The sequence below is a fragment of the Rhinolophus sinicus genome, chromosome 17 (genome assembly GCF_057876585.1).
Source record: "Rhinolophus sinicus isolate RSI-liver-muscle chromosome 17, RSI-T2T, whole genome shotgun sequence".
Classification (NCBI taxonomy): domain Eukaryota; kingdom Metazoa; phylum Chordata; class Mammalia; order Chiroptera; family Rhinolophidae; genus Rhinolophus; species Rhinolophus sinicus.
The window spans coordinates 55823570-55845242 of record NC_142517.1 but is presented as its reverse complement, the minus strand read 5'-3'; the positions used below and the strand labels follow the sequence as shown (position 1 = coordinate 55845242).

The 21673-nt window shown below is 40.5% G+C and overlaps 1 protein-coding gene across 2 annotated transcripts in view; it reads left to right on the top strand.

Moving 5' to 3' along the window:
- Nucleotides 1-21673, top strand: part of ATP13A5 (ATPase 13A5) — a 100492-nt gene that overhangs the window by 62340 nt on the left and 16479 nt on the right. For both annotated transcript variants that reach the window (XM_019723136.3, XM_088794412.1), the window contains exons 19-25: nucleotides 13-173; nucleotides 2030-2155; nucleotides 3251-3330; nucleotides 5818-5860; nucleotides 8394-8503; nucleotides 11743-11839; nucleotides 13843-13915. In XM_019723136.3, coding sequence (XP_019578695.3) covers nucleotides 13-173; nucleotides 2030-2155; nucleotides 3251-3330; nucleotides 5818-5860; nucleotides 8394-8503; nucleotides 11743-11839; nucleotides 13843-13915 — 690 coding nt within the window. The remainder of the gene's footprint in view (nucleotides 1-12; nucleotides 174-2029; nucleotides 2156-3250; nucleotides 3331-5817; nucleotides 5861-8393; nucleotides 8504-11742; nucleotides 11840-13842; nucleotides 13916-21673) is intronic.

The window sequence follows — 21673 nt, the reverse complement described above, 5'->3', positions numbered from 1 at the left end:
TTTGTCATCTAGGTGATAACCTGCAAACAGCCATTACTGTTGCAAAGAATTCTGAAATGATTCCTCGAGAGAGCCAAGTGATCCTTGTCGAAGCCAGTGAGCCGGGAGAGTCTGTTTCTGCCTCTGTGACCTGGCAGTTGGTAGAGAACCAAGAGAATGGACCTGGGAAGAATGTGAGAAATGTTAGAAGGTCCTCCGTGGCCTGAAGGAATATAGTGCTGGCCCAGGGCAGCCTTCTTTCAGCATCACAAGTCATCACAGTAATGATCTCTCACATCTGTTCAGAGCTTGACAGTTTGCAAAGCATTTAGCTTTTCCACTAGTATTTCTCAGCCTTGGCTGCACACAGGAGTCACCTGGAAGATGAGTAGCTTCCAAGGCCAAGGCTCTACCAATTAAACCGGAATCTCTGGGCTGGGAGCCGTCATCAGCCCTTCCTCGCATTGATTCCAGTGGTTGAGAACTGCCGATTTACATCCATAACCCCCATCTAATCCTCACAGTTACCCCATACAGTTGAGCAAACTGTTTGTTTCACAAATGAAATGAAAAAACTGAGGCCTAGGGAGAAATTTGCCCAAGACATACAACTAGCAAGTTGTAGAGCAGGGAATCAAATTCAGGTCTGTTTGATGCCACCCAAATCCATGGGCATTTAGGTTGTGCTGTGCCTGTGATATGCAATCAACAGGTGCTGGCTTCTCTAGAGAGTAAGCTCCCTGTGCACTTGTGACAGGACTGCTCTTTCATATGAAGGGAATACCTATAGCCTGACTTCAATCATGAAATGTAGCACCTCTTTGTGTGAACTCAAAGAGATGGTCCTCCAGGTGATAAATGACAAAAATGCTCCCTTTCTTTAGGCTGACCAGCCCTTTGGATTGTTAAGTGGGGAGTAGGCCTTTGTTCAGTATACAAACTGCACAACTATACAGAGTGGTCCTGCCCTTACCCTGTGAGTAGGTGCGTTAACTTGACTCAAACACCAGAGAGCTTAATACTTTTACTGAAGTTCTGCGTTGTTGCTGGGAAAAGTCACATCACAATAGGCTTTCCTCCTCTCTGGCTCTTTCCCATCATACTTTCTCTCCCAGGTTCTAGTAAAAGCAAAAGGAATCCTGTGCTTGCCTGATGTGGAATGCTGTAGAGCAAGCCTTTTGTTGGCTCTTTCACCAAGGGGAGGGCTATATCGCCTTGCCTTCCAATTCAGCACATCAAAGTATTTTTTCTTCCAAATACAATGCTATCTCTAAGATGAATTCCTCACATGCATAACACTTTCTCACCTTTTCTACTATTTGAATTTAGAATCCTACACAGATATAAGCACCTCTGAGAAATGTTACATGAAAAACCACTATCATCTATTGACATTATGACTGTTTATGCATTCATCAGATGCTTTCCTTGGGACGGAGCCTCATGGGACTAGAACACAGTGATGGGGGGATACTGACAAGTGAAAGACAGGAGGAAAGGGTTTCAGAAAAGGAGTACTGCTGCAATGGACCATAGGGTGTGAACGATCTGGGCACCGTAAGGGAACAGGTTACCTGTTGGGGTGGGGAGAGGTCAGGGGCCAATAGGAGTTAGTCTCTGAAAAAAGAGTCTGCCTATTTTACAGTGGAGACATTGGGGCATGATTTTTGGAGGAATGAATTGTAAGCAATCTTAGAAAATAAAAGATTGCACGATGAGGAGAATGAAGAAGAGGGAAGGACATTCCCATTCTTCTTGGAATCACTAATGGATACCTGGGAATGATTTCCTCCGTAGCCTGACATCACACATTATCTCCCACGATAAGATACAGAGTATCATGTTGTCAAGGTATCGCATGTTCATATAATTTTGGAAGACATTTTGAGTATCTTCTTCACATAAGTCTAAGTTCCATGGACAAATTACGCAGTATGTTTGCTGGCCCTCACATGGTTATGAAATATGAATATGCTTCCTTCCATAAAACATAGGAAAACAGAGACATTCTTTAAGAGCTGCGTGTGGAAATGATGCCTTTTGATTTTAGGAAACCTGCATTAACATTGGAAACAGTTCAGCGCCTGCTGGAGAAAAAGGGTGCTGTTATCATTTCGCAATGAGTGGGAAATCATACCAAGTGCTACTTCAGCATTTTAACAGCTTGCTTCCAAAAGTAAGTACTGGAGAAATGACGTGTTTTGTTTCCCTCCTCAAATTAGTGAGGCAAAAAAGGGGAAGAGAGGAGTGAAGGTGAGGATCACTGAGGTTGTCTCACAGTTATAAAATAAACATCCCCAAAGGGCCACCACCCCTTCCCAAGTCCCTGGCCCCGCCCACACCTACTTGGTCCTGCACATGCGCATGGCCTCCACTTCAGAGTTTGAGCTCTGGTACCGCCCCCTGCCCCCCCCCCCCCCCCCCCCCCCCCCCCCCCGCAGCAGGGAGAACCTCCAGGTAGTTCCAAACATGCTGCCGGTTTTGTGGGTCAGCTTGTCTCTTAAAGCCACTAACTCATGTCAGGATGAGCTCTATTCCCCTTCCTGCCGAGATTCTTGAATTAAAGCAGGAGGAAACAAAGGCCCCATGGTTTAGTTTCAAAATCATTTGTTATCGTGTCCTCTGTGTGTCTATTTTAAAATAGTGCCGTCCAGGGTCTTGCTGTCAGTGTGAAGGAGATAAGTAGAGCACAAACAAGGGCAGCAACCATCTGTTAGCTGTGTCTTGAGAATTCTGTCATTTGACCAGTCAGGGACCATGAAATCTAGACCCCAAAGGCTTGCAGAAAGCTGTTAATCCAGTTCCTCATTGTAGAGATGGAAAAGCTGAGATTCAGAAAGGTTAAGTCACTTGTTGAAGGTTTGTATAGCTCGTTGGGACAGAGCTGAGAACAGAAGCTTATTTCTCAGCTCCCCATCTATTGCTTCTTTCTCTGTCTATACTGCAGTTGTGGAGACAGTGCTTAGTAAAAAGAACTTTCCTTAAGCATTTTTATCCCATATGCTCTGCTGATTTTTAGTTATTATTATTAATTAGAGGTTATCCCATCTTGGAAAAATGGCCTGGAAAGAAGTAATAGAGTTTTGATGGAGGACTGAAAGTGCAAGTTAAATATTAAACCATTAAACCCCCTTTTCCCTTTCCTGACATTTGGTCTAATGACACACCACCCAATGGTATATTAAAACGGCAGCCAAAAGTGATTTTTCAGGGCTATTCTTTTATTTAAAAGTGTTCTTTCTAATTTTATTGTAAGAGTTTTTCTCTTTAGATTCTGGTGAATGGAACCATTTTTGCAAGAATGTCTCCTGGGCAGAAATCAAGCCTTGTTGAAGAATTTCAGAAATTAAAGTATGTGTTACTGCATAAAAGGATAGTGTAATTAATTATATGCTGTGTAACAAATTACCCCCAAATTTAGTGGCTTAGAATAACACCATTTATTATTTTACAATTTTGTGGGTCAGGATTCCAGGTGTGCTTAGCTGACTCTCCTGGCTTTGGGTCTCTCACAGATTATCAGGTCATCAGCACTTGAGGGGAAGGGCCTGCCACCAGCCTCACTCACTTGTTGGTGGTAGGATTCCATTCCTTGTGGGTTGGACTAAGAGTCTCAGTTTTTCACTGGCTGTTGGACATTACCCACCATCAGTTCCTTGCCATATGAATCATTTTATAAGGAAGTTCACAGTGTGGCAGCTGGCTTTCATAAGAGTGAGCAAAGAAGAAGAATGTGTGTGTGTGTGTGTGTGTGTGTGTGTGTGTGTGTGTGTGTGTGAGAGAGAGAGAGAGAGAGAGAGATCCATTTTTTATATCAGCTCAGAAGTGATGTCCCATCATCACTTTGGCTATATTCTCTTCATTAGAAGCCTGTCATTAGTACCAGCCTACGCTCAAAGAAGCTCATTCCACAACGTCAAGGGTACCAGGAGGTGGGGATCACTAAGGACCATTTTAGAAGCTTTCTACCCCAGAGAGCATTGATTCTGTGGCCCATAGGGCATATTTTAGAGGAAGATTGCCTGTTTGGATGTAGAGAATAGAAATAGTAGGGGCTTCTATAGCTCAGAATGAAAAAAGTGGGGAAGTGTGTGAGTTATCAGCCAGAATTTTTTGAGGTGGGTTCATTAGAAGATATGTGAATAATTTCAAGTCTTCCAGGAAAGAGGTGGACTGGCATTCTCACTGTATTTGGCCTTGGCAGGGGATGGGTATAGAGGTCAAAGTGAAAAAAAAAAAAAGTCCTTCCTTATCTCCTTCAAAAATACAGATAACCAAATCACGTCAGAGTGAAACCATTCTTCTTGAGACCAGGCCTACCTATTACTTGCTTGAAATGCTACAATTTCTGGGCTGCAGATTTCTGAAAAGTGAAAAGGCACAGAGAGAATAGTGAAACTTGAGATAATTGCTGATTCCAGTATTACGTAAAATTAGGAGACTGCCTTTTACTATTACATTTTGTTGTTGCCTAAGCATTCTTGGGAGAGATTCAAAACCTGCCTATTAACTGCTATACTGCCTTGAGTGTGGGTCTAAAATGACTTTTTCACTTATATGGTCATTATATGATATTGGCTGATGAAAGTAATTTTACCCTTCCCAAATGCCTGGGGAATTTTGCCAACTTAAATGTTTAAATTTGAAAAGCTATATTCCCCTAAGGAAAAATCAATTCAGGAAGATACATGCTGTCTAAAAATGAGCTATCATCTCAATTTTCTAATTTCCTTTTTTATGCCTTTATCATTGGCAATGTATATACAGTTGTCTGAATTCTCTTTCTGAATTCAGAGGACACTAGAACATGAAAGATTCTTTGTGTGATATAGAGACTAACGCTGTGCTTTAAGCCTGAAGAAAGGAAGCCGTTTTCAGCAAATGTGCAGAGTCATGATATGTATATGAGTGCATACAAATGTGTATAGGGTGATTTTCATATACACTAGCCAAATATTAGGTTGAACCATATGAATTTGTTTACACTTGATCATTTTTGACCTATATAAATGGCCACTTCTTTGTCAAGTAATAATAAGGAAATTCTCCCCAAATTTTACTTTTCCATGTATTGATTTTATTTCATGTGTTTTTGGAAAATTACAGCTGAGTCTTTAACAGTTTTGTCATTGATCAATACCTATAATGTATTGTTTACTTACAATAGGAGACAGAGTGTATCTTGAATCAGAAATTCCTTTTTTTTTGGCAACAGCTTTTAATATTTACTCTTATTTATGTCATTGTGTTTGTACATCAAACTGGTATAATGGGAGCATATTATCTCATTTTCACTCTAAGATGCATGAAGAATATGTGTATATATATCTCTAGTTATATCCGTTAAACTATTTCCCAAATGTTTCTCATCCTGGTGTCTGAACTCTAAACTCTCAGTAGCAGTCAGCAACCAAAACATGGATGGATTAGGTTATGATCTGTACATTAGCTTCTGGGAGAAGTGCTGTGATAATGGCTGTGCACTCTTAAGCTTGGCCTTGGTGGATATAATCGAACAGGACTTCTTCTGAAGTGTGTGATCATCTTTGTGGACGACCTTGCAGTGTCACTATCATTTCCATGTGACTGTTTGAAACGATTTAAATAATACAATGCCTTATTCCTCTGGGAATATTTCTTGTCAAGTTATTTCCCTTAAGCCTAATTCCACGTGTTCAGATCTCTCTCTCTGTCTCTCTCGCTTTCGCTCTCGCTCTCGCTCTCGCTCTCTCTCTCTCGTACACACATGCATATACAACCCATATGTGAGTTAGTTATGATGGAAACTTTTCAAGTGAGGCGTTAAGCCATTAATTTTTCTTATCCTTTCCCCCCCAGTTATTATGTGGGCATGTGTGGAGATGGAGCTAATGACTGTGGGGTGAGTACAAATTACTTCTACTAATACAGTCAGTTCACTAATATCCCTCTTGGGGTCCCCACAGTCTCCTGGGGTCTGTCTCTTCACCCTTCTGCCAACAATCACTTGATTATTTTGCTGTTTATATTCTACTCTACCTGAGTGTGGGTTGGAAGTGGAGAGGAATCTGAGTCACTTCAGCTGTTTTCTGACAACACCTAGAATAATGATGACAAGGGAAGGCTACTTAGGCTCCCCTATTTCAGACCCAGAGGGGCTTTACAAGACAAGCGGGTTTAAATCTCTCATGTTATCAATAAGAAAATTACTTCAGGGAAGTAAATTCCTTTTTTTTTTTTTTTTTTTTTTTTTGCCTGAAGTCACACAGCTGGTTAAGTCTTAGTGAAGAAAAAGTTTGAAATTGAGGGTTACATTTTTGAATTATATGTAAATTGTATTATTCCCGCCAAACTTCTATTCCAGGGTTAGTTTTTCAAAGTTGGCTATACCCCCAAATTCTTACACCCAGTGACGTTGTGTATGTTGCATGCTGTGAGTCCGCCCCCACTCCTGGAGACCCCATGAACATGTGACGTCCACAATGTCCTGTCCTCAACAGCCCTGCTCAGCTCCTGTAGAGTCATACCCATGGCTTCTTTGATGGAGCCAATCCATCTCATATTCGGTCTTCCTCTTTTCCGCTGCTTTCTGTTTTTCCCAGCATTATTGTCTTTTCCAAAGAATCTTGCCTTCTCATGATGCACCTGACGTAGGACAGCTTCAGTTTTGTCATTTTTCCTCCAGCGGTGTTTCAGGCCTAATTTGCCCTGACACCCACTTGTTCATCTTTCTGGCGGTCCAGGCTATCTGTGAGGCTCTCTTCTAACACGATATTTCAAATGAATCTTTTTTTTTTCTATCAATCTTCTTCCCTGTCCAACTTTCACATCTGTACATAGTAAGTGGGCACACGAGGGTGTGGATGATCTTAGCCTTGGTCTCTAATGACACACCTTTGCTCTTGGTGATCTTCCCTAATTCTTCCACGGCTGCCCTTCTGAGTCTCAGCCTTCTCCTGATTTTTGGGTTGCAGTCTCCATTTGAATTGATGACTGAACCAACAGAAGGAAAATCTTTAACAATTTTAATGTGTTTATAGGTGAAACAATTTGGTTATTATATACTACAGCAAAACTTAAATTGAATTATTCTCAGCAGATTACTTCTCATACACAATAGAAGGCAGTGCATTTTTTACAATCTAAGTTTTAAAGATATGGTTGAAATAGTTTATCTAGAAGATTTATGAACATAAGAAAATATTTTAGTAGCTAATGCGTGGAACAAGAAGTACAGTGGACTCCTTTGTATTTCCAAAATCTACTGGATACTTAAGATACAGGTATTTGTTTTACTTCATTCTTAAATGTTTTCCTCGAAGTTCTATAAAAATCTATGTTCATACTGAGAGATCTATTATGAATTTTTCTGCCTTATGCTTCATGAAAAGAAGCTGTTAGTCTACTACTTAAAATGTAGAATGGGTACTCATGCCTATTAATTATGTGAAGGTTAGAATAAAACAAAGATATCAGGTACTAAAAAGGATAAAGCCTCTTCTCCTAAAGATTTTGTTTTTGGGTAGGGAAAGAATTATGCATAAAATAACCCTAACATAAAGTAGATGGTCCTAAATTATATAATAGAAATACACGATATTAAGAGAGAAAAGAGGAAGAAGAAAATACTCTAATATTTACTGACCAGGAATTTAGTATATACTGACCATGGTATACAAGTACTTTGTAGCTCTACAGAACTGTGGAAATGAAGAATCTTATTTTATGCCCACACAATTCTCGTAGGATTAAGGGCTTGCTGGTCTCTCTGTTACTCACTGTCTGCTCTCTATACTCTCTGAATGGCTTTCAGTCTTAATGAGAGAAGAATTAGCCCTCATATCAGGGAGGCAACACATGTCCTGGAATGAGTGTGACGAAGTCCCTGTCCCCAGTGAAGACTCTGTATGCTCCATATTTTTCCTGGCAGTTAGCTGGTTGACTGGATTCGGCAACCTAGGGAGAGGTGGGGATTGGATCTCTTTTCCTATTGTCCATGAAGATGGCTTGCTAAGTGTAAGAACTGTGATGCTGAATATCACCCACAAATGTCCATCCAAATGCTGTCATCTTTTTAATAGATTTCTTGAATGACTGTTTTCATTTTCTTATTACATCTATGCCCCACAACCAATACACACACATGCGTGCACACAGACATGCATATGCCTGCACACGCGAGCACACACACACACACACACACACACACACCACTCTTCTACCTCTGGATCATTGTTTATTTGTTGCCTCTTTAGTTGATGACTTTGTGGATTGGGAGAGGGGGTATTCCAGGTGGAGGAACAGCATAAAAAGAGACCCAGGGGTCACAGGTACAGCGTTATAAACTCTGTAATGTGAAGAATAGCCTCGTGGTATTTGAATAGTTAGAACCTGGCCTGAGGAGGCATGGGTGTAACATGGATTTATCATTCCAGGCTTTGAAAATGGCTCATGCAGGCATTTCCCTGTCAGAGCAGGAGGCATCTGTGGCATCCCCCTTCACCTCAAAAACAGCCAACATCGAGTGTGTGCCTCATCTCATCAAGTAAGCCACTTCTTCGTCTTCCACCCACATGACTGATGGGCTCATTGTCCAGCTCTGGACAGAAGTCAACTGTAATTTAGTGATAAGTGTCACAACAGAGGTACAGATAATGTGCTATTGGAGCACCAATTAAGGGAGCCATTAGTGCTGCGTGAGAATGCTGGTAAAAGCCACAAACAAGTGATTTTGCTGAGCCTTAAAGGATAAATGACTGTGTCATATGGACAGCCGAAAGCTAGAGTTGGTATTTAAAAAATAATTGCTTTTCTTACTTCTTCTCTCCTTTATTTTGTATGTTGGGTGCTCACTGGAACCTTTCTCTAAGGAGTTGAGAATTTGAGGAAGCAGAAAGGGAACATTTCATCACCTAGCTTCCCCAAGTAGTGTTATGTCTCCCAAATCTCCTGTTGTTACTTGTGTGGAAACTTTTGGCCATCTTCATGGCCAAAGGCCCAGAAGACATCACCAAATCTTGAGATTTATACAAAAAAGTCCACCATGGTGTTCTCCAGCGTATCCACTGGTGCATCTGAATGGGCAGCTGTTGGCAGGAATCGCTGAAAAGTGCCAGGCTTGAAATTCCACACCCTGTCTGGCTGCACATCAGCAAGACAGCCAGACACAGCTCCCTGAACACTGGGTGGCTGTGCCTGTGTCCTTCCACACCCACAAACACCTCCTCTGCCTTAAAGCACACCTCTTCCTGACTCCCAGGTTCCCTGCTTCTGAAGACCATTTGGTCCTTGGAGTCCGTCATCCAGGCTCAGAAGCTCTGAGCTATTTTAACTCTTTCCTCTTCTTCGCCCCTAGCCAATCAGACATTATGTTTTAATGATTTGTCTTTTGGGGAGTCTCTCCAAGCTCTTTTCTTACTATATCTATCGCCTAAATCTGGTTCACGTAATGATGATGACAAAACTGGAGTCCTCAGGACCCTCGCCCTAGTTCATGCTTTCCATCATCGACACTCCTGGAGCTCGTTTTAAATATTGTGCCTAGAAATGTGATGGGTTAAGAATGAGACAGAGCCTTGCCCTGGAGGACTTACATTCCAGTAAAGACTATAGATAGATATAGATGTAATCACAAAGCAGAAACTTATGCCTGATTAATGAGAAGTGCACAATACATGAGCTTTAAATAAATTAACATCTACACAATACAGGAATTGTTCCAGTAGTTCAGTACGATAACTCTAGCCAGAGGGAAGGCTTCATTAGGAGAGTTGCAACCTGAGGGATGGATAGGACATCTGTGAACAGAAAGAAAGTGGGAGTGAATGCCAGGTGGGAGAAATGGAGAGACATGTTTAGAAATGGGGTCTTAACTGGAGAGTGCTGGGGCCCAATAACCTAATTGGGCTGGAAGGCTTCTCAGATGGGAGTTGTGGAGGTTAAATTGGAGCACCAGGTGTGGAGGCCTTGCACAGGAAGTTCAAACTCCTGGATGATTATACAACGTGCCTGCGTGGCACATCCAAAAGGCGATGGCATTTGAACTTCAGATGCTCTGTCTCACGCATGTGGCCTGGTGCATTTATGAATGCAGTATACTGTTTTAAAATACAAGTCAGGATGTAAAATTTCTCTAGTGGCAGATGGTGGAATAAGACTTCAGGGTAGAAACTCTTTGCTGTTATATTTCATAGGTTTGTAAAATTAGATGTGGTTCAGCTCTGTTAGGCTCATTGCACCCTTGCTCTCCTTGATGCATGCTTATTCCACAGAAAACATCCTCCAGGGGGGCGATAAGGTCGAGTTTTAGATGCATAGGTCCAGATCCACAGGTTTTCATTTTTATCCTGTGAAGCACTTGTTATAGTTCAAGTGCGTTAGGGCAAGGACTGTTCCTTATTCATTTCTGTATCATTGTGCCTAGCACTAATAGCTGGACACATCAGAGCATTGGATGAATGTTTGTAGAATGCACAAATAAATGAGTGAGCTGCTTAAAATTCATAATCATTATAGCAGTAATTTTGAAGGTCCATACAAACGTCCTTTATGCTTTACTTACAAGGGGTTTTTGCACTTTTCTTTGAATCTGGGTGTCTTAATTTTTTTTCCGGGGTGGGGGGGACATGGGGGACATGTAGACAACAGCAGAAGAAAAGGACAAAATCACAAAGTTTATGTCAGAAAACATCCAGGCTTCACATGCGTGCCTTGCCCCAGCTTGTCTTTTGCTCCACCCTCTGTGTTGAAAACAAATGGCGGTGCCTCACAGCGCGCTAGAAAACATCTGCTCACAGCATCCTAGCCCATCTCCCACTCAAACCTTCTCATCTTGCCCGAGGCAAGTGGTTATTAGTTTGGCTTTTTAGGTTTTCCTTCTCATGTCCCTGTTATCTTGAAAAAGTCTTTGAGCAGTGCAGTGTCCATGTCACTGGGGACCAGAAATGAAGAGGATGTGGGCTACCTCCCTTGTGGATTTGCTTCTGCCTGGACAGGAGGAGGCTGCAGGAAGGGTTGTGTGCCAAGTGCCCCACTCCCCCATTGCTCTATCACTTCACTTCATTTGCTTTGTCCTGTCATAATTCATTGCCCAACCAAGTCTCAGTTACAGAAATAAGAGCTCAAACAGAATTTTTTTAAAGGGGGGGATATTTACTTTTTAAGCTGCAATGTTTACTGTTGTCTTAATCTCTTTTGATCTCCACACCAGCCCAGGTTATTACCCTGGATTCTTCCTGAAGTATTAAAGCTATTAAAACCCATTTCATCTCAAATATTGGAAACACATCCACACTTCCTAAAATGCGGGAGCACCCATCCTTTAGCTTTAAGTCTCAGAGGGACTCTGGAACACACACTGTTCAATTCTCAGGAAGCAAGTGTTGTTAGGATGTAATGAGTCACAGTTAAGTCAACACTTCACCTTTTACACCTTATCATAATGTAGTGTGTTTATAATGTTCCTGTTAAACTTCTTAGTCCACTGGAAGCTTGTTGAAAATAAAGACTGGGCCTGATTATTTGTATCCTCCATGACTCTTAGCATAATGCTGGTACCTCGTAAGCCCTAAATAAAGGTGAGTGTATGAATTAATGAATGAGGTACTGATTGAAGGAGAGAATAAACAGTGAGTGAGTAATTCAATAAATAATTGAGAGAATGAATCAGTGGTTAACTGAATGTATATTAATAAGCTGTTAAAAATTAAACTCCATTTGAGATATAAAGGTGACTGGGAGATTTGTATCATATATAACCAGTTATTTTTATTTTTTCTGAAACAGAGAAGGCCGAGCTGCTCTGGTTTCATCCTTTGGGGTATTTAAATACTTGACCATGTACGGCATGATCCAGTTTATTGGTACATCGCTGCTCTATTGGGTATGAACCAAAATAATTTCTTTTTAGTTCTAATGGCATTTATATCCCTGGTTTATTCTTTTGGGTGCAGCTCCTCCACAGGATTTAATGTTTTATAAATAAATGACATTTTTCAAAATAGATGTCTACAAATTGGGAACTTGGTAGAACTGTGCATGAAACATGGAGCTAGAAATAAATAGATGGGGCTCAGTTTTCTAGGAGTGTTGTTTTTCTCTAGATAACTTGAGACACTTGACCTCTTCAAGCCTCTATTTTTTCACTTGGATTATAAAGAGAGCTTCAGAACAGCCTAAATATAACTCAGCAGGAAATGGATCAGTCACCAACTGTGGAATATTTTTGGCAAAAGACGAAGAAGCGATAAAAAGAAAGAGAAATGGTTGAATTTAACTGTGAAGGACTCAAAAGCTAGAAAAACTCCTATACAGGATCTTTACTTCTGAACCTGCCTTAAATGGATATACACTTAAGATATGTCACTAGTAAAAGATTAGCAATTCTTTAAAAATTAAAAAAAAGAGAGACTTTTGAAATTAAATGCTAAAAATAAACACTTAAGAATTAATTAGCTGTATGGGAGAAATATGTTTAGGTTGAAAGTACACTTCATTAGTTCATTCATAATTTGCTCTACATGAAATGACCCAACAGGCTCAGGGATCGCTTCAGGGAGAAAATTAGTTTATTGCTTTTCTGAGACATTTAAGAGGTGAACGAGAGGACCACAGGCATGCTATTGCTGGCAAGGACCACACACACAAAGGGCTAAGAGGCAACCAGGTAGATAGAAACAAGACCTGGATTGGGAGTCAGGAAACCTGGATTCAAGTTCTGCCTCTAGCACTAAAAACAAATTAGGTTTTGTTCTTGACCAAGCCTTTATCTGCCTTTGGGAAGTTAGGCTGGCTGATCCCAAAGTTCTTCATAGTTCTATGAAAGCTGCTCCTAGAATGAAAGCTAAAGCTGCCTTTGAAAATTTCTCTCTATTCCATCTCACCCTGCATACTCATTTTACCAACCTGAGTGGAAAATGAGGGAAAAGAATATGAGAGAGAAACGTAAAGAAGACAGAGCAAGAACTGGAAGATGAGAGGGACACTGAGGAACCATTTGCATCCTCTCAGAAAAATAGGAAAGCAGAACTTCAGTTCAAAAGTCTTCATAGACAGAGTGAACCATAGTCCACTCTGAAGCCATTCGGTCTGATGGTCTTGACCAAAGTAAGAATGTTCCCCAAGGACCTTCACCCAGAAACTTCTGGGCCTTGGGTTCACCCTTTAAGAGGCCAGAAATAGTTTTCATTTGCATAAATCTGGTCTGTAATATGTTCAGAACCAGATTATAATTTAGCTCTCACTCAACAGCAATGCAGCAGAGAAACAGACCTGGCTGCGAATGGTATGACAAGGCAAGTTCCTGGAGAGTAACAAGTTGGCGTTTATATTTAAATACTTCCAGCTCTATAAATGTGAACTTTAAAGAAGTTCTATTGCTATACAAATCTTAAAAAGGCAGATATACAAGTCTGAAGTCTGCAGTGCATTTACTTGGGGCAAGGGCACTTGTTCAATTTGTGAAAATGAATGGACTCCAAGAGAACTATGGTGTGAACTCAATCCATAAGTGAGGATGGGGAGAAACACCTGTTGAGTGGTTTGAGTCCTTCAGATTTTAAGTTTGAAGTTCCCAGAGGAGTTATAGTAAGAATTCAACTGTCCAGACTGAGACTATAGCTGCCTGAACTGCAGTGGCCAATAGGATTTGTTTCCCAAATGACTGATCCTCATTGGTAATGTGGGATTACGTTAAACACTGGGAAAATAGTGATCTGGTTTCATTCTCTCCAATGAGATGCTAAAAACCTTAGGTAAGTCACTTTCTTCCTAAAGAGGACAGAAAAATAACTATTGCTTCTGATTACTTTTTAAAAAGTGTTGGCAATGATGAAAATAACACAATGGCAGAAACAACACTTATATTTACTTTTCTTTATTTTTCAGCAACTACAACTCTTTGGGAATTACCAGTATCTCGTGCAAGATATAGCCATTACCTTGACGGTCTGTTTAACAAGTAAGCTCTTTAGCAAAATAAATTGTATTATCTGTATTTATCTATGACATTCTAGAAATGCTTATGCACATAAGAGTTTCTGAGAAAGATGCACCTTAACTACTAAAGCCTTATTACCTATGAATTTTTTGAAAGTGGTGTTGGGAGTAAATTGATGCGTGAGGTCCTCAGACTTGGCATTAAAATATCCTGAGAGCAAATAGGTTTTAGCTTCATAAAATTGTCAATATATTCTGAGTTCTTTGTAGGTTTGTGCCTTGTACATAGAAAAATGTACAAGAAATCTTGAAAGGAAAATCTTTAAAACCCAAAGGTCACTTTCCATTATTCAGCTATACTTCATGTTGACATGAAACCAGATTTTTGCTAAGTCTTTGATATATGAGAACAGATGCTAGCGTTTTATTCCAGTGGAATTCTTTCAAAAGCAAGGTGTGGCTTACAGCAACGAGATTGCTCATTTCCTTCCTTGCAGACGACACTGACAAAGTATTTCCTAGCAAGGAACTCAGGGCTTGATGCTAACTCATAATAAGTGAGAAAGGTGACTGCCTCAACAGAGAGTAATGACTATGTCACTTTTTTTCTTTATTCAACAATGAAAGTGTTTTGAAAAATCACAGGTAAAACAGCAGGCAATGCAGGATATTAATAACTGTGAGAATTTCATGTAGCATCTTAAAACATGAAACTGATATTGAAGTCATTTATTATATCACCCCAATGACAAAATTTACCAGTGTTAGAGATGTAAGTAATATCAATTTTGACTCTTAGGGTTGAAATTTCTATTCACAGACTATTAAAATATTTTTCTACATGTTATTAGTATTCACATGACTGGATAATTTTGAATCAATGATATTGCTTCTGAAATGCTGGATATCTTAAGTAATTTGCATTTTTTTACTTGGGAACATGGCTAATAATGCTAAAAAGAAAATAAAAAAAGAACACCAGGAAGCTCCAAGAGCTAATCTAGCAGTCAGTAGCATGGAGGCGAAGGCCATGGATATCCTCCATCACTCTGTTTCGCTGCGACTTTTGGCAAATTATTTATGAAATGAATAATTTTCTCACATGAATTGTCCTCATAGGGTTGTGAGGATCAGGTAAAATAATGCATATAAAATGTACAGCACAGTACATCACACACTATAAGCACTCGTTGCAAAATGAATGATATCACGCTGCATCTATCCTCTTTTTCTTCTTTCGTGATGGCTGGCTAACTCAGTGAGCCCTTGACAAGAATTAGACTGTGTTACAAGTAGATTGTTTGAGTAGAAATCCAAAAACATGGGCGGTAGTCCTAGCTTTGCCTCAGAATTGCTAGATGAACTTGAGCGAGTTATTTTGAGGTTTTACACACTTAATACCATGTTACTGGTTGTGAACTTGACTCCTATGGCAGTGGGTATACTTTGCTCTTTCCCGTGGCCATACCTTGTTGATCTTCATGCCAGTTGGTCATCCTGTTAAACTTAACCTCTCTTCTCTGAGTAGGTTCAGTGGGAGACTTGGAATGACTCAAGGCAGGATCATTGCTACCAGTGGGAGGAAAAGGTCTCAAAAGGGTAATAGATCAAAAGCATAATATTCAATCAGAATGGCAGCAATTTCTCCAATATTATCCCACAAAGATGCAGCTGGTTCGGTAAATGGGCTGGACTCAGGGTAGACTGATGGAGTTGAGAAATGGAGTCAGGAAACGGTTATTTTTCTTTGGTTTTTACCCTCTGCCTTCAGACGCTATTGCTTTGTCATCCCTACAAACTCGGTCATCCCACAGTCAGATCATTTCCTGGTGAATTCTAGGCATTAAAATGATCTCATCTTCAGATAGGACAAGTCCAAGTATTATAAATGAACATTTTGTGTTTTCATTCAGTTCAAAGCTTTGCTTCCCCTACATCGAGCCTGACCTATAGCTTGGAGCAAGCAGTAGGCGAGAAGGTCATGGTTTCTACTTTCCTTGCAATGGTCTCTGCTTACCTACACACTCACCCTCATTCAGGGAATATGACAGTACCAAGAGCAAAGCACTTTTTACTTAACTGGAGGGATTGTAGTTCTCTCTGTCAAGTGCCCTCTCGCACAGCAGGCATCTTAAATTAAGGCAATTTGCATGGGGCTCTTTGGTGAATTCTTGGATTCCTCAGAGAATTCCTGTGGATTGGTCTGGACTAGACTTCTCTCTGACATGGTGATGCTCTTTCCCTCCGACTCTTAGGATTCCTTTCAGCAACTGCCTTCTAGTGGCATATACCATAAAGCCTTTTTCTACTATTGGGCCCTGTAGTCCCAGCAGACTGCCCCACTGGGTAGGTTCCTCCCAATAGAGCTCTAGCCTGGCTAATTCCCAGGCTTCTACTTGACCTACCAAGCAGTAGATGTATATAGCTTGTTCTCACTGCTGCCTCTCTTTCCCTCTGATATTGCAACAGGGGGATGAGCAAGATAATCTCTATTCTCAAAACCGGTTAAGGTCTCTTCTAGAGTAGTTTTTATGACCTCTCCTTATTTGGGTTGGGGTGATGCAAAAAAGAGAACCACAGTTCTTGCTGCTCCTAAAAATTCTCTTGGTATTCGCTATAGTTTTCACTTATATAGTCTGTATACAGGTAATTGGGGGGGGGGGGCGAAGAAAGGGGGGCATGCTTACAGTTGAAGGATCAATGGATCCCTCTTAGTAAGTACTACGGAGATATAACCATCATCTCTCTTTACATTAGATTGGCACTTACCATTCACTGTCCTCAACATAAGGCTCAGCAAAATTCTCCAGACAAAAGGAAAAGCCTCACTGACCATCCTCTTAGAAGGGTTCATTTCCTACTATGTGCTAGGCACATAGGTGTCTGGAACATGAAAAGGCTGAACACTGAAGTTCAGAGTTTACTGGGGGATTCACATAACGAACGAATGAAATGCAAATCTAAAGTAGTGAGTGCCGGGAAAAACAAATACTTTGGGAGTTCAGAGAAAAGAGAGATTGCTCTGACAATCTGCAGTTAGGAAGGAGATAACAATGGACAAAAGAGAGAGCTCCTAAGGATGGCTTCATGGGAAAGGTAGCATTTGCACCAAAATAGGAAGGATGTATAGATTTCAAATATCTTTTACTAAAAGAAGGGCAGTTCAAGTAGAAGGAAACAACATAAGCAAGAGAGAGCTGATAAATACGAGCATGAGTTTTTCAATTTGACCACACTGTACGATATGTGAAGAGAAATGGCAAGAGATGAAATTTAAAAGGTGAGTTGGATCAGATCACAGAATCTTGACGACCAGGTGAAGAACTGTGGACATTCCTGTGCAGAGGTTAAGAGTCATTGGCGGTTGAATGATCAATGTACAATCATTTTCACCACGGCTCCAATGTTTCCAAGTTCCTAGGTTATGGCTTTGACATTAAGCTTGACTGAGTATGGGACAAAGACGATACCATCACATAGTTTATTTAGTTATTTACTTGCTTTGTTCCTACGAGATTAAAGGCACCTAATAAGATGAGATATAATGTATTAAAGGGAAAATCGAGGAGAAAAGTGAGGTGAAGTCAGGGAAGTCCATTAAGAAAATGCATGTCTTGAAATCTATTTTGACCCTAATAGGTCTAGGAGCCATCCTGAAAGGAATTTGTTCTCACTATGTCTCTGTTCTCTTCAACAAGACCCATTCAAATTAGATCAAGAAAATAGAGGAAGGGGAATGTTTAAGAATATAATTCTCAAGAGAAAAAACAACAACAACAACTGAGAATAGAAACTCAGAAGTACTTGGGTTTGAGGAGGGCTAGAACACTAAAGGGTGAAAAATAGAGGCTGGTTTTTTTTTTATATTTTACTTCCAAGATACTATTTTGTCTCTTCTTCCTTTTTCCTTACTGTTTTCATCAAACTTCTACTCATTCACCTTACAAATGACCCTAAAAAGTGACTCTACTGAATCTTCTTAACTTTTCTGCTTGTCTTCCCACAGCTAATTTAGCTCAGCCTCTCAGTATCTTACCTGCAAATCTTTTGGAGAGAAAATGTATTGATGTAACTTGGGTAGATGCCCACCTTTAAGCCAATCATTTCTGTGAATGAAGGTGGGGTCATGTAATTCAGCTCCATTCAGGCCAACCATGTCAGAATATGGGAGGAGGCAATGTCCAGACAAGGAGTTGGTAGGAGGCAATTAATACATTATATAAGTATATCTCTTACGTAAATTCCACCAGGGTCTCAATTAGTCCTAACATTTTCTGGGTCTTGGTCCTCTTGGAGAATCTGATGGAAGATATATATCTTTTTACCTTAAGAATCTCATGATGCACACTCAGAATTTTGCATGTAGTTTAGGTGAGTTCATGAGCTTCCTGAAATTTGACTTACATGAGTTGAAATGTTCATAATGTAAAGTAAGCCAACTATTTAGGGGAAGCACACCTACATTATATCCAAAGATGTTGCTCAATTAAAATAGTACTTTGAAAACAAGTTTGGAAACTGCTAAGTCCTCTCATACCACAGGCTCTGTGCTAGGTTCAGTACGGGACAGAAGGGGAATGAGACAGTTTGTCTCCCGCAGGGAGCTCACAGTCTGCAGAGTGCAAACAACTAGATTTGAGGCAAGACACCCTCACTCCAGTGGCAACATGAGTAATGTGCTGTGGGAACTCAGAGGAGGTAATGATTAACTCTGAATAAAATATAACATTTCACAAGTTTCCATTTCTCTGCATGCAGTCTGATAGCATATATCATTATCATCATCATTGTCAAGAAACCTGGACAATTCAGAAAAGTTTTTCTGGCTGCTGAGAAACAACACTGCTATCCAGGCTTGTATTTCAGGGCTCCTCATTTTATCATTTTTAATGAATGAGAGATGTATCCCATTGCAGTATGCTATAGAGCATAGAACATAGGGCTTTACAATCAGACGGACTTGAGTTTACATCACCACCTTGTCACTCATTCACTGTGGGTCTTTAAACAAGGGACTCTACTTCTCGACCTCAGTTTCTTCATCAGTAAAACAGGAGATAAAATACTGATTTTGCATTGCTTTTTGAGGAAATAAAGAGAACATTTATAAAACACGAACATGACCTCTGGAACCTAGTAGGGGCCCTAAAATGGTAGTCATTATCTTTTATTTTTGTCTATAGTCAGGTATAGAGATTCCTCAGAAAGTATTAGGAATTTCTAAAGTAGATAAAAGTTAATATATTCTTTATGTAAGGACTATGTATCAATCAGCTATTGCCATAATAATGCTGCATAACAAACTACCTCCAAGACTCAGTGGCTTGCAATACCCGTTCATGGGTCTATAGTTTGTCATTCAGCTGATGTAGTTGTCGTAGCTGAGCCACTCTGCTTTAAGATATACATAAGTTTGTCTTGGGGTCCAAGCTATGGGTTAATTCAGGTCTGCTCAACATTTTTCATTCTGGGACCCGGCTGAATGAACAGACCTGAGCATCTTCTCATTGCAGATCATAGACAGCAGAGTAGAGAGCAAGCCCAGTGCTGCAAGCAGGCCTTAAACCTCTCCTAACTTCTCTTTGGCCAGAGAAAATCACATAGTGAAACCAAAATAAAGTGATGGTCAAGTCCACTCTGCCAACTTCAATCTACCACAGTCCTTGTATGAAAGAAAAGCCAGAAATTCAATGAGTATCTGAGAAAAAGAAGACCAGAATGGATGAAGCCAGATGCACAAATGCATTTATACCTCTTTCCACTACCCACAACCTCTTTACAAATGCTATGGACACTTTCTACCTTGGACACTAGAGCACACAGAAAACTCCAAACACTACAGCTTCTGCCTCTGTCTCCTTGCACACCAAACACAGCTTCCTTGCACCCCTCTACAACACCAGCTACAGCCCACACTATGTACCCCTTCTTGTGCACTCCTCTAGATCTTCTCACACCAACTACCTGGAGTTGGGCCCACCTGGAATTCATCGGATGAGGCCACAGCCTCCATTAGACTGCCCTCACTTCAGACACCAGCTGTGAGTTTGGGGGCCCCATGCTACCTGCATTTCTGAATAGCTGTCTACAAATTTGGGGGTTGTAATTACTCCCTCAGATTCCATAATTCATATCAAAAACTCACAGAATGTAGGAAAGTGCTATACATATGATTGCAGTTTTATTATAACAAAAGGATACAAATCAGAAATAGCCAAAGGGAGAGACACACAGGACTAGCTCTGGGAAGACCTCAAACATGACACTCCTGTTGTCTCTCCCTGGGGAGTCAATTTACCTCACCCTTCTGGCACACTAATGTGTGACAACATGCAGAGTTTTGCCAAACAGGGAAGCTTACCTGAGCTTTGATGTCTGGAGTTTTTATTGGGGTCCCATTACATAGGCATAATTGATTGAATTGGTGGCCGTAGGTTGAACTCAATCTCCAGCTCCCTTTCTCTCACTGAAGGTCAGGCTGATATCATGTGGCTCAAAGCCCCAACCCTCTAATCAGACCAATTCTCTAATGGTTGGTCTTCTTGGCATGACCAGCCCCATCCTGAGTTATTGCCTTAGCACACTCTCTTCAGGCCCATCTTGAGTCTTGTTAGCATAAAGTATCAGGGCCCACCATGAATAACAAAGACACTTCTATTAACGCAGAAAATACCAAGGATTTAGAGGATACATCTCAGGAAGGCCAAATTCTTAATTCCAAGTGTTTAGAGATAACCTCCCAAGAACCTGGGACAAAGGCCAGATAAATCTTTTATTACACAACCCATCTGTGTCTTCCATTGGGCTTTAAGCTCTTTGAGGGAAGATGAGATGTCCTTTTCTTCTCTGCATACCCCACAGCCTCTAGCCCAGCACCCTCCTGGGAAAATATTGCTTATATTGGTAAAAGTAAAGCTTTAGTCATAGAGCTTTAGAATAACTGATTTGGATGAGTCTTTGGAGACCAATTAGACATTCTAATGCATTCACTCCGTATGTGAGAAAATGAAGGGCCAGAGAGTTTATGTGATTGCCCCAAAATACACACTGAGCAAACCGAAGGTCTACCTTAGAGTTTTATTATTGCAAACTGGGCACACACTCCCCACTGACCTGCCTCTACATGCATGAACACAAACCTAAGCATACATACCCTACTTTCTTCCTTACCTCAAAGAAACCAGTGACAAGCTATAAAAAGGGAAGAGATGACAGACATAGAGGGAAGAACTGAAACATGACCATAATATAAACTTTTATGTGTGATTTATCTAATTTCAGACCTTTGCATGCTACTTTCCTGCTCTACCCTAAAAAGTACATCCCATTTTCATCAGCTTGTTGGAATGTATGGCTTCTAAAAAGGATAAAGTTTTTTTCTTCTTCTGTAGTTGTTCTGTTTAATCTCTGCCCACTGCCAACTTCTTACATTAAAAAAATAATAATAGGATCAAAAATGCTATAATATATTTTAGCACTCTCATCTGGAAGCAAGAATTTTTTAATGAGTTCTTTTTCCTAAGCAGTGTAATGTGCTCTAGTAGTTCTCCATTTACACACTTATCCAGGAGGGAACAGAATACACCTCTAGTATCTATCCTGGTACACAGACGTGCTCAGAGAATGATGGCCGAATGAATAACAGAGTGAGTGCTTTTCAAAAAAAAAATTTTCCAGCACATGAAGATTAGTCTAGCTGGATGTCTCCTCACCCTCCTCATCTTAACTCTCCACTTTCCCATCATCACTGAGAGATAATAGTAATGCTTATCCATGTGGA